The following is a 13,605-nucleotide window of genomic DNA, read 5'->3' on the forward strand; positions in this document are numbered from 1 at the left end:
GAACAGTTAGCAGTGAATGGTCATATTTTCACAAAATCTGTAAAAAACAAAGTTCTTCCATTCCATCAACCATTTATTTAAGCTTTCCATTGGATTAGGTAGGGACAAACATTTACAGGTACTTTAACAGAACCAGTACTGGGCAGATTCCTTTCTCTTCGATATATTGCTAGGCAAAGAATCATTCCTCTTAAGCACAGCTCCCTGGCAAGACCCACTTACAGAGGCACTCCACTTATGCAGTCTGTGTACAGAATACGGAGCAAAGATGTTGTACAGCAGTTTAACCATTACATTTACAGTGACGTGTACCCCTGGAGCTTAACAACAGTGTACTGCATAAATGAATAGACTTAAAATAGACACTCCAAAATGAAGCTGTACCAAAACAGAATCAAAACATGAAAAAATACAAGATACAAATTATGCTTTCAACAAAACTAGGTAAATTTCACTTTGAAATGAATGACACTTTGTTCTTTGTAACATATTTTTCTTCATTGGCAAAATCTTATTGTTTCTAGACACACCACTAATGACATTGTAATACAATATCAAAAAACCTCTAGGACAACTGAAACTGTTGTCCTCGTGTGCTCAAGTGCAATTTTCAGTCCTAGCTCAAGTGGCATCTGTACGTACATTTTATGGCTTACTGGGTAAACGGGTCCATATAAACTAAAGTTACAGAGACACAGCTTATAAACAAATTATGTTACAATAATATCTTGGCGAAAAACTAATTACCAGCTAAATTACATATTGTAAACATGGCATACCACACTGTACATCTTATCTACAATATTTACAATTTAGTTTGTGGACTTCCTCGTGTAGTAGACAATCGCAAATGTGCCAGAAAATCTACTCTAAGCTAGTTCATATTTATTTAATTTGCTGCACTAGCTTCAAAGATTCCCCAAACTAGTCAATACACTCTCAATACAATATAACACTGTACAGTTCTGGTTCCAGCACATACACTTCTTATTTAAAAAAGGTTGTCCTTTAACATAAGGCAAATTCACACCATCAGGTGCCTTTTTTTATCAACATTACAATAATATAGTATGTGGGAAGGACTGATGACTCTTTGGGGTAAATGCACTTTTAAACAGTATCATAGTTTGCCCTCTTCCCATCAATCTTGTTACATGTAACAAAACACAGGAGCGTTTCTACTACATCAGGAAATGTGCAAAATCTGCTCTAAAGCAAAGTGACAGTGTTGTGAATTCTACTGTACAAGGTACTGGGAGAAGGGGTTTTGTTGAAACCCACTGAAGACCCTCAATCCAAAATATATACAAGGCACTAAAGAGAGGAATGAACGGCCATCCACCAGAATCCAGCAGAAGTCCTTTTAGTCAGGTCTGAATATAGGATATTTTGGTAAGAATTCTATAAGAATAACCTGTAGACATAGGAAAAGAACAATGTAAACACACTCAAAAAGTCTTCTACCAAATTACATTAATTCCTACATTTATATGTACACGATTAAGCGGCTTATTGCGAGAAAGTGGGTTATTGTGAGGAAGTAGCGTTCCCTTCTGCATGCACTGTGTTCGCTGCTTTCTGTTTACTCCAGTATACATGCGGCTCGGTCAGTAAACCGTTTTCTTCACAGTAACGTAATTTCCCCACGGCGCTTGCGTAAATAACAAACATGGCATCTGAGGAAGACTTTGCTATAATTGTTGCTTTGCTTTATTTACAGATATTCCAGAGTTGTTGCTGTTTGTTTCCTTAACTTTCTATCACGATCTGCAGCAGAATTGCGCTGCAATAGTTGGGTTTCCTCTTACGTAAAACTCCGGGATTCCCCCAACGTACCAGTGCATATACTCGATTGTGAGGGACCATCTATATTTTACATTGGTGTGTATAAATGGTTATAGTTTATAGTGTATGTGCTTTTCCCACTACACTCCAAGAAATGTTTAATTCTTTTCGGTTTGTTGACTTATTGTTGGGCTCCATTCTATGATGTTTGATATCTGGTCTGTTCATGCACATGCGCACTCTTGAAAAACCTGTTAGAACGCCGCTTATGTGTTTAGATGGCCACATTAAGCCGCGGTCTCCAGGAGAAACCTGAGTGTGTTAAACTGCCTTCTCTTAATCCCTTAAATGGCTTAAGGAAATTGCCGTTCTTGTTTATATGACGTTTTAGAAGGCCGCTTTCTGCAAAAACCCTGGAATAAACCGTTTTCTTAAGTGCATGTAAATGTGGTCATTGTCTCACATCATGAAAAGAACAGCTACAAACATACATATTCCATCATGTTGTTGCTCTCGCATTTTCTCCTGCTCAGTTTCCAGTGTAGCCCCAACTGAAGGGTAGACAGGAAGACATAGGTTAGTCAAAGCCGTGCGGTAGATCTTCAAACTAGATTCAAGCACTTCAGATGCTCAGACACACTTTACACAGAAGGGTTAGCTGAGGTCAAGCAGTGGCCAGCGCTTAGAGGTAGTTTCCTTAATGTGTCTGCACCGCTACTGGCTGTCAATCAAAGCTTTGAGACGCAACAAAATGAACATGCCATTTTACTGCTGACCTTTCCACAGTCTGGTCAGCCTCTGCACTATATCAATGGATCAGACGAAAATGGCTGCGAGGCCAACAAGCATTTGACAGGGTCAAATGTTAGCAGCCATTTTAATGATCGTTATCCACCACACACCGAGACTTAAAACATCTCTTAACATTTGGAAACAAAATCGGAGGATGTCTGTTTCCATTATAAATCTGGGAGCTTCGGAAATCCTCACCTTGTGATATAATCTGTTGTTTTCCCATTCTAACAATTTCTGAATGGATCTTCGTGTCTGAAAATAAACAAACGGAGACAAGTTTATGCAAATAAACAAAAACACGAACACACTGGGTTTCCGTGTTAATCACACTGTCAAGCTCTTCAAACACATGGTTAACAAATGTCAATAAAACTCTCAGTGCATGAAGACTTTAAAGGCATTTATGGACTGAAGCCCTTAGTTAACCAGCTTGTAAGCTGCATGTCATGGCCAATAACTTGCAATCTCCAGCTGTAAAACCACTACCTTTCCACAGCATATAATTCAACAAGCCATGACTTCTGGCATATATCAATTTCAAACACCATTAACAAGTGGACGCAGTTTGTTACAACGTGTTTTATATCTTGCTTATTCAAATGAGGCTTAATGGGGAAAGGACTGGTCATATCTGAGGATGGACTCACCCTCTTGTTTAGGCATACGACAGGCCACAAACTGCAGCCCACAGTACAGCAACAGCACAGGCAGCCACAAAGCAACCATTTCACATTTACCGGAAGATTCTTCTTCAAACATGCATTTACTCGATTGACACTCGTCTTGAACTCCTCTGGTGCAACCTAGACCAGACAGGAGAGAAGCAATGCAGGGTTGCAAACAACTGAAGACCATCTTATTTGAATGTTTATCAAAGTAATTTCTTTGAGCATGTGAATAAAAATAATAGGCAATACCAAATAAAAAGGTTTTCATTTATTTTGAGAAAATCTAGCAAGTTTGCAGTCTTATGCTCTCTGCAAATCAGATGAGATATTGCAATTGCAAAAGCTCTAAAACTCTCAGGGTAAAGGGAGGACAAAAAGATGAGATAAGACTGTGGCCTGTGGCTGTGCCATCTAAACAACATGAATGGCTGCTCATTCCTCTCTGGGTATGCATGCCATAAAACCGGGGTCGTAATCTTTTATGACAGGATGCAAAGGTCCCTTTGCAAACAGCAAAAGACCTCGGAATAAAGCCCAGCAGGCCTGATCTGCAGCCTTCAGTCATCATAATCCTGACCTCATCCATCACGTCAACTTGGGTCACAATACTGGAGCTCCGTTTTATTGCCCCGCACTTCCCTCGGCCTGCTCTTCCCCCTGCAGCCTTTTTGTATTTCTGCGTTCGACCCAGGAAGCTTCCCATTCTTGTGGATGGGACAGTCTTTATTTCATTATTTTGTCACCTGGAGCTGTGTCCTCCCGGCACTGGGATCCCTGCCTACCAGAGCCCTGGACGGTTTACTTATTGACAGATTCTGTGGCACACACACAGCACGCTCTTGGATTAAAACTAGGGCTGCTCAATTAATCAAATCAATAATCAACATTACAATTACAGCTGCCAAAATTAACTAATCGCGAAAAGTGTCAATTATAGCAGACTCATGTTGTGTCAAAATTTTCCATTTAATTGTCTTTTTTTTTTTTTTAATGTATGTTTTTGCAGTGGTTGATCATTTTAACCAATCAGAGACAAGTCCATTGCTCGCTTCTGCGTATTATTTATTCAAAATTTAAATAACAGCTTTGTTTTTTATGCTTCTCAGAGGGCCAATGTAAAGTTGACCGTTTAGGTAACTAGTCTTGGTTTGCTGATGTATAAAACAGCAATAACGTCATTCAGGAACACAGTTCTCAGCTTGTTTTGGATGTGTAGCCAAAATAAAGAATACAGCATGCAGTTGATCCACCCCAAATAAGTGTTTTAATGTAAATTCTATTAATCGAAATTAATCACAATTTTATCATAATCGTGCAGCACTAGTCAAAAACATTCATGAGACTTCCAAAACATAAGGAGATTCTTTATTAATCAAAGCTCACATAACTGTGAATTATGGTGTAAAGGTCAACAGGGAAATCAACACAAAGATATTTTATTCACAATCAGTGCGATTAAACATACGAGTTAGAGATCATTACCTTTCCTGTGAGAACAGAAGGGAATTCAGTGTCAAATTTGTTGCTTAGTCCAAACCTGCAAGAAGAGATTTTTAAAAAGGTTATGATTATGTTAAGGGTCCTGTGTGGGTTAAAGGTTTAGTTCATCCAAAAATGAAAATTCTCTCATCATTTCCTCACCCCCATGCCATTCCAGATGTGTATGACTTTCTTTTTTCTGCTGAACAGGAGAGTTTTAGAAGAATATTTCAGCTCTATAGGTCAATACAATGTAAGTGAATGGTGACCAGAACTTTGAAGCTCCAAAAGGACAAAAAGGCAGCACAAAAGTAATCCATACAGACTCCAGTGGTTTAATCCATATATTCAGAAGTGATATGATAGGTGTGGGTGAGAAACAGATCAAAATTATTAAGTCCTTTTTTACTCTAAATATGCGATATGCACGAAGAATGTGAATCGCCAAAAACAAAAGAATGTGAAAGTAAAAGTGGAGATTTATAGTAAAAAAGGACTTAAATATTGATCTGTTTCTCACCCACACCTATCATATCACTTCTGAAGATTTGGATTTAACTACTGAAGTCATATGGATTAATTTTATGTGGTATTTGTGTGCTTTTTGGACCTTCAAAGTTCTGGCCACCATTCACTTGCATTGTATAGACCTACAGAGCTGAGACATTCTTCTAAAAATCCTCATTTGTGTTCAGAAGAAGAAAGTCATACACATCTGGGATGCCATGAGGGTGAGTAAATTATGAGAGAATTTTCATTTTATTAAATAAGTTAGGCAAAATGATAAGCAGCATAAAATATAATTTACATATTCTATTGGCTATATAACTATAAGTCTGTTTACAATCCCATACAATGTGCTGTACTGTTGTTCCATGTAAAGGGTATTATATTGTTTACCATCTTAAATAACAAACAAGTCAACTTTTTTTATGCCACTGATTGCTTTTCAATCAATGTTGGATATATATGCAAATGTGGAACCACATTAATACACATTTTGGATATTTCTTTTTTTCTAAAACACCTGATTCAACTCATTAGCTCGTTAGTAGAGGTTTCATGACCTTAACTGGGTGTGTAAAATAAAGGAGACTTTCAAAATGTGCAGTGATGTGGGTCCCCAAGACTGGAATTGAGAACCACTGCCCTTAGGTACATGCATTATTTCATGGAAGTGAAATAAATTACAGTATTAAAAGATACTATGGCACGAAATCTCGCAAGTTTACTTCACGGTGTATACAGTACAGTTACCTTTCTTAAAATTAAGGCAAATATCCTAATGAGTTTGAGGGTGGTTGCGGTTCAAGCTTTATCCATGATAAGTAATAAAACCATAAAGCTCTGTGCCAACGACCATGCTCTGAATAACAAGGGCTGATTCTTCCGCTTAAAATCACTGTCAGTGCACATACAGCAGATGCTCGGCCTACATGTATAGCACAACTCAGCGACACAAACATGCACTGAGCTTAGCATGGAGGCTACACACAACAGACATGAGCTAACAGTGAGAAACAGCAGTACCGCTGCATTCATACACTTACACGGTGATGTGACCAGCCCCACGCATGACCACAGGCTCGGGGCAATATCTGACGAGATGCTCTTCACTCACAATTCTCTCATCTTCTTCTTCTAACTCATAAATGGTATCAAAGTCCGCCATGTTGGGCAGTAGGACGCTCATGACGTCTCTGGCACAGCGCCTATGACGTCACGCCAGTGCTGTACAGAAGCGTCATCAGAGCACAGGCGTCATTCACAAATGCATGTAATATGTAAACTGTTGAATATATTTGCTTTATATTTAAACTGAAAGTAGGCCTATGCTACAAAACAGGCTTTAGAAAAAGAGTAGGAGGAATCTTCCTCGTTTTTAGACTGGTTTAGTTGTCACACTTTTTTACTCCAATGATTTTTTCTCATGGTAGGCTTCCTGTTGAATTATTGTCATTAAAATAATAATAATAATAATAATAATAATCATTTTTAGTGAACACTGCCACCGTTTTTACCCATGAAATATATACAACTTATTGTAGCTATAAACATTGAATATCCGCGCTTTTGGGGGTAAGTTATCTCAGTGAAGCCTGCCATTCAACAGCCAATTATAGTCTTTTCAGCACAGTTAAAACAGTAAAACAATTATGAAACTAAATTAAAAGGTAACACTTTACAATAAGATTCCATTCGTTAACATTAGTTAATGCATTAGGTATCATGAACAAACAATGAACAATATATATATATATATATATATATATATATATATATATATAAATATTTTAATGTTAGTTAATAAAAGTACAGTTGATTTTAGTAAATGTTGAAATTAATATTAACCAAGATAATAAGTGCTGTGAAAGAATTGTTCATTGTTTGTTCATGTTAACTAATGTTGTTAACTACTGTTAACAAATGGAACCTTATTGTAAAGTGTTACCAATTAAAAACAGCATAAGTAGCCTTTAAAATGTAACACAAAAATATCAAACCACTGTTTTGGCCAACAAATATTGTAAATAATAAATTGTCTAAATGCATAACATTTATCGACTTGGCATATATGAAATAATATACTCTTTTTCAAAGAAACAGTTCAACCTTTCGGTTATAATCTATGTATAATCTTTATATAATTGACCCTTGCCTATATGAATGCTATGAATGTGGTTTTATTGTGTTTACTTGCTTACGGCTAAGGCAAAATTCGAAGAGATTACTATTTTAATTTGTAGGATAGAATTCACGAAAACGATTTGAATTTAAGAGGGTTTTGAATAGGCGCTTGAAACCAACACACAAAACCACTACAAGAGAAAAAAAACATTGTGTAATTGGACTTTTGACTTTAAAGCTACTGATATGTAGCCCGTTTGACAACTTGCCCCGGTCTCTCCTATTTATTTATTTTTTAAATCAATAATTTTAATTCTACTGGTTGCATGCAAACGTGTCAGTGCAAACTTGTTTTTTTTTTCTCTCTCTCTCTCTCTCTCTCTCTCTCTCTCTCTCTCTCTCTTAAACGTAGTGTGACACAGAATTAATCTTTTTCTAGCAATTATTCTCAGATTTTTTTTTTTTTTTTTCATAAGATTTGTTTAAATTATCCTCATTTGATCTTATTTAATACACAAATATTAGCTGACCCAAATTTTAGCCATTTTGCCTGGGCTAATTATCAAATTTCAGCGAATGCTGCATTAGTAACCACTATAGTTTTGAGGTAAAGTCATTTACAGATTTAGTTTCTCCACCATAAACATGCCCAAAATGTAGTTTTGTATTTTAAAACGTTTTGTACCTACAATTAAAGCGTTTGCAGTCACCCAATGTTTAAATGGAAATGCTTTGTGCCTTCTGTACATTAAGCAAAATGACTTTGATCGAGGTATAAACCAAATAAATTGAACAAGGGCTCCCTTCACCATTTTCGTTCGTTTAATGACTTAACAAGACTCCATAAAACTTTCTTGCAAAACATTTTATTTACACATTTCTGAAATCAAACGTTCTACCCGTATCTCTGACACCTGCACATCACCCTTGTGAAAAGAAAGTGAACGACGTGCGCTTTGGACACAAACTGGACCATAAAACAGCCTGACATTGATTGCAGGTCATTGGTTTACAATAAAAGTTTAACAGTTGCAGGGTAAGGATCATTTTACGTCCCGAGAAACGTTGTACCTGAGTTTTCATTATATTTACAGACATTTAGATACATTCACCACATACAGAAAAGGATATTTATATCTTAATTGAGTAAACACAAACAAACCATTAAAATATTTAGTCTCTGGAACAGACGAACAACGTTTTTTGTACGGTTATTTCACTTAATTTTAAAAACTATTCTATTAAAACAATATTTGAAGAGCCTCCAGCATTTCGCAGCATTTAAGACGCGATTCCTCTTTGTGGTAATCCACAACACGCGCCTAGGATGCCTGTCATGTAATAGTTTGTAATCCTTTTTGATCAAGTGAGGGGTCCGGCTCTGTCCTATCAGCGTGTTGGAGTGCTCAATTTAAGTTATATGTTCCAAGTTCGAGTTCACTGAGTGACAGTAACTTGCTGAATGTTCCTCATAGATGGTAAGGTCATTCCTTGGGGTGGGTACAGAGAACCGTGTATATCTGATGGACTCAGTGACCCTGGTACCGGCAGAGGACTGACAGAACCTGGGTCGCTGTGGACTGATCCACTACTTCCATCAGACTGACCCAATTTCTTTTTGATTAATTTCCTTTCCTTGGCCCTCCGGTTTTGAAACCAGATCTTCACCTGTGGAGACAAAAGACAAACTGTTATATCAGAAGAGACTGGGTTACAACAAGTAAATTAAAAATAAATAGTCCTACCTGTCTCTCTGAAAGCCCAAGGTTTACCGCCAGTTCAGATTTTCTTCTGATTGTGATGTAGCGATTAAAATGAAACTCTTTCTCCAGCTCCAGCCTCTGGTGGTCTGTGTATACCACTCGATATTTCTCCTTCGTTCTCGTTTTGCCTATTGAAATGAAAGAATAATAACTAAAGTTAGGGATATAACATGTAGCCTAATTTTTCCAAATATGTGAAATTAGGACAAAATAAAACGTCGCACAGTGAGAGTGTCCAAAAAAAAGAAGTAACTGATATGTGCAAAGATTATGCTATTAATCATATTTAAAGGCAGAGGATGAATTTGTGTATTGGGAAGTTTCTATATAATTGAATCATTATTTTTGTCATGTTGGTCTTTTATTTATTAACTGTCTTTTCTTACATTTATAATTGCATTTACATTCACTGCCATCTAGGCCTACTATAAATCATATACGCTATTGAAATATTCGGTGAGATGTTTAAGCCAAGATTACATCGCTCTGCATCTAGATATGCAAATTGAGCCTCTGATCTTCTTCGAGGAGAGTTTTTGAACAAACTGCAGAACAAAGAGACTCGAAGAAATTACCCAAACGCCATTGATGTGTTCAGAGACAACACACGTCTTACAAAGAATTACAAGGAGATACCATCACAAATCTTTTCCTCAATCCAAAAAACCTGCACTTGTTTGGTTTACAAACCAACAAAACTACCTTTGGGAGTAAAAAATGATGCACTTCTATAAAAATCAAGAACGAGAATAATTCTAATGCTTTTTATATTAGGTTTGCACATGAGACGACATCGCGTGACAAATCTGAGGCCGAGTTGTTTATGCATAATAACGAGCATTTAATGAAAGTTCGATCAAGTATAACATCTGATGTACAGGAATCATTAAAAATAATCTAATATCAAAACACGTTTCATTTACTCATTCAATTCCAAATTCAGTTGGTTAACTTCAGAAATAAAGCTTTTTACAGTAGACCTAACCCAAATATGTAACACGATGTCACTTTTAAGAGCATTTTTTATGTAAGTTTCGTTGCGCCAGAGACAGGAGAACATTATTTGCTGTGAAATTCGTCACTTTTTAAGGCAACATAACCCTCATGAACAGAGACAGAGGAAGACGCGTTGCTGCATATCAAAGTGAAAAAGGTGTTGAAAGAAGTCGCCGCCTGAATATGGCAAATAACCCTCAAAACCTGAGACAATGTAACAGGAAAAGTGGACCTCACATCTTGTTTACGGGAGTCGCAAATTAGCATTACAAGTGACCCTGGCGCCAATTCCCAACACCCTCATTTTGCCACAAGTGCATTTGCCTTAATGCGTTAATTATTTCGAGGGATAAAATATATAATAAAGTAGGTCGTTTATTTTGTTTTCTTACAATTAATTGTATAATCATTTTAGTAGAAAACTACTCACTTTTCCCAGTTCGTACCATCTCTTACTAAATATTTAATCAAATTCAGTTACTTGATACAACAAGAAACTCTATATTTAATATATTTTTCACCTTGCCACATTTTTCACTTTTTCGCTGCATATGTTTTTTTATTTATTTATTTATTTATTTATTAGTATTTTTTTTAGTATTTTTTTATTTATTTTTTTAGTATTTGCAGTGGCTAGGCTAATATATATATATATATATATATATATATATATATATATATATATATATATATATATATATAAATTATTACCCACTGAGCTCACACATTTTTTATTTATTTTATTATTATTATTTTCTGCTTTGTCTTTATTTTTTCTATTAGAAGCGGTGTATAAAAAGCGCAAATACACGCAAATACCTGTTTCACCTGTAGACCTAATACGATTTTTATTCTATTGCGGCAAGAACATAGTTTGAAATAGATCCGACAAAAGCGTACTTTCTGTGTACTTTCACTGTACTATCATTCTCTTCTTCAAGCACTTATGTCAACACCTTCCCATATTGTTTGCATCTGTTTTACTACTAGTGCATAGATTAAATATTTTCGAAAAAATATTCCCGAGTTAAAATTTGTAATTGTTATTTAAGGAAATGTGAATTTACATAAAAAATAAAATAAAAACCTTACCAGTTGATGACGACTGGATCGTTTTGCTCATCCACTGATAGGAATTGCGCCTTTCCCTCTCAGGGGAAAGTTGGGCCACAGAAATGTTTTCAGGTGGTGGAGGCAACACTGCTGATCCCGGGCCATGCATGGCATTATAATCAGGCGAGCAATAGGAAACTTGTCCAGGGGAAGAATTGCTCATAGGTGCAGAAATAGTGTTTGGAGGTCCGAGGCTGTACGCGCCCCAGTCCTCTCTCTGTGCGCCATAAGGCGCTCCCCATGCCCCTGCTGACTGAGCGTGTGTGTCCATATTGGGCACATGATGGTATCCTGTAAAATCTGAATACTGAGGCGTGGAGACAAAATTCTGTGGTGGAAGACTGATGCCAGATCGTCGCGCAGGTCCTTGGTGATACATACTTCCCTCTTTATCCAAAAGGTATCCAACGTACATGATTTGAAAGAAACCCCTAAAACGACTTTTTTAAGGCAACATGCCAGCCATGTATCATGCCAGATATGACTTAAATTCAGGCCTGACTCAAAATCAAGCTTTTTTTTAATTTTTACTATTTATCTGATGTGTGGTAGTCCAAAATTATCTCCGGGTCTCCTGTTGACGCGACGTAGTCCTTGACGTGCCTCAATCAAACTTGATGTGACTGTTGTCAAGGTGGTGGTGGTAAAGGTATAACCAAGCCCTCCTGACGTCAGCCAACACTTCAAAACCTCTGGATTTGCATTTAAATGACTAGCCAATAACACCGTCAAACCCTCACATTCCCCTAGCGTCAGATTTCGGCATCAACTCTTTGGCATCATCTAAAAAAATCACCTCTGATATATTCAACAGATATAGTTAGACTTCGGGAATCAACTCAAGACTTGGATAAAATAATAATAATAATAATAATAATAATAATAATAATAATAATAATTGGCCTAATTTTAAGCTACTTTATTTTTTAATTTAATTTAAATTTTAAATTTATTTATTTTATTTTAAAATAACATTTTAGGCACTTGATTAACACAAATTAATATAGTACAGTCAAGCCTGTAAACTACTAAGCATACTCATAATACTACTAGAATACAATGACGATAGCAACAACAAAAACAATAACAATGTATTATTATTATTAATAATAATAAAAATCGAGTTTTATTTTTCAAAGAAGTGTTAATCATAAAAGTGGAATAAGCTGCGATGTGATTAGCCAGGCATCGTCATTTAGCGATTAATGGTCGCATGTATTTTTACTGATCCTGTCTCCCTAATGAAGCCACAGTAAACCTGTACATATGGGAACGTCACATCTGCATAGTACCCATGCCACTTTTTCGCCTTTAGAGTCGATGCGTATTTGTTAAAGGATCGGTACTCTTGTAAAAGAGGTGCAAAGCGTGAGGTGTCTTAAAGCAAGGCGAACTATTCACATTCCGCATCCCTCACACTATGACACTCTCGAGTCACACTTCACAGCTAATTCCGGTTTATGGAAATCTGAGGTATCACCTACAGTACCCATGCGACGACAGTGTGGCTTGCGTGTCGCCGTGTAGTCGAAAGATTTAACGACTTGTTAATTCTTTTTATTGCCAGGTTTCTGGGGAATTTAATCATTAACATATGCAGACAGTAGCATGTTCAGATCTGGCTGTCTTGTCCAGATGTTGGGTGAGAAATTAACAGTCCATGTAAAAAGTAATGCCTTAATTGATTAATTACAATGATCTTTAACAAGCCAGTGCACCAGAATTAGGGAGGTGATATGAGTTTAAATTTGTGTTCTACACTCAAAATATTCCCATTTTAAAAAGGGATACTTATTCCAACCACCACCTACTAAAACACACACACCAAAATATACCTTTCTATAGGCTGGAAGTTGACAAATAACTATAACCATGTCCATGAACTTCTTCTGTTTTTGGTTCAAATGTATACACACAAACAAGGAAAAATGTGCATTTTTTGTGTGCACTGCACATGTTTAAAAAGGAACACTTGTTACAACCACATCTACTAAGATGCACTCCAAATAAAAGAGCATAAAAGGAACATGCCTGTTCTGTAATACTTTATTATATTTCAGTATAGGCCTATATCTACATATGTGTAGTTTGACAAATAACATATACATGAACTTTTCTTTTTCGACATCATTTATGTAAAAATGTCTATACACAAATAAGGGAAAGAGTATATTTTTAGAGCTGTAACTCGTCACCATATATATTAACCATCGCCATATCTTTTATCACCATATCTTTTAACTGTTGCCACAAATTGTAATTACCTTTTAGTTTTTTTGACAACAGTCCTGTCAAGTGACAAATGGCTAGTTGGCACAAATTGGCGCAACTCTGTTGCTTTTAAATGTGCTATAGAAATACATTTTGACTTTACTTGA

The 13,605-nt window shown here is 36.4% G+C and overlaps 2 protein-coding genes across 3 annotated transcripts; both read right to left on the reverse strand.

Annotated features, from left to right (window-relative positions):
* Positions 1-60: 60 nt before the first annotated feature.
* On the reverse strand, positions 61-6,422 carry LOC127413215 (cysteine-rich hydrophobic domain-containing protein 2-like). 2 transcript variants are annotated; one of them, XM_051650154.1, is made up of 6 exons: positions 6,278-6,422; positions 4,731-4,785; positions 3,228-3,383; positions 2,776-2,832; positions 2,277-2,336; positions 61-1,414 (listed from the first exon to the last, which is right to left on the reverse strand). In XM_051650154.1, the coding sequence occupies exons 1-6, from the start codon at positions 6,418-6,420 to the stop codon at positions 1,364-1,366; spliced, it is 522 nt and encodes a 173-aa protein (XP_051506114.1). In that variant the 5' UTR covers positions 6,421-6,422; the 3' UTR covers positions 61-1,363. The 2 variants fall into 2 exon arrangements, with proteins under 2 accessions (XP_051506114.1, XP_051506115.1); XM_051650155.1 differs by lacking the exon at positions 2,277-2,336.
* A 2,370-nt stretch (positions 6,423-8,792) lies between these two features.
* Positions 8,793-11,642, reverse strand: LOC127413065 (homeobox protein CDX-1-like). The gene is made up of 3 exons (XM_051649898.1): positions 11,207-11,642; positions 9,101-9,246; positions 8,793-9,023 (listed from the first exon to the last, which is right to left on the reverse strand). The coding sequence occupies exons 1-3, from the start codon at positions 11,640-11,642 to the stop codon at positions 8,793-8,795; spliced, it is 813 nt and encodes a 270-aa protein (XP_051505858.1).
* Positions 11,643-13,605: the final 1,963 nt, after the last annotated feature.

The sequence above is a fragment of the Myxocyprinus asiaticus genome, chromosome 22 (assembly GCF_019703515.2).
Source record: "Myxocyprinus asiaticus isolate MX2 ecotype Aquarium Trade chromosome 22, UBuf_Myxa_2, whole genome shotgun sequence".
Taxonomy (NCBI): Eukaryota; Metazoa; Chordata; class Actinopteri; order Cypriniformes; family Catostomidae; genus Myxocyprinus; species Myxocyprinus asiaticus.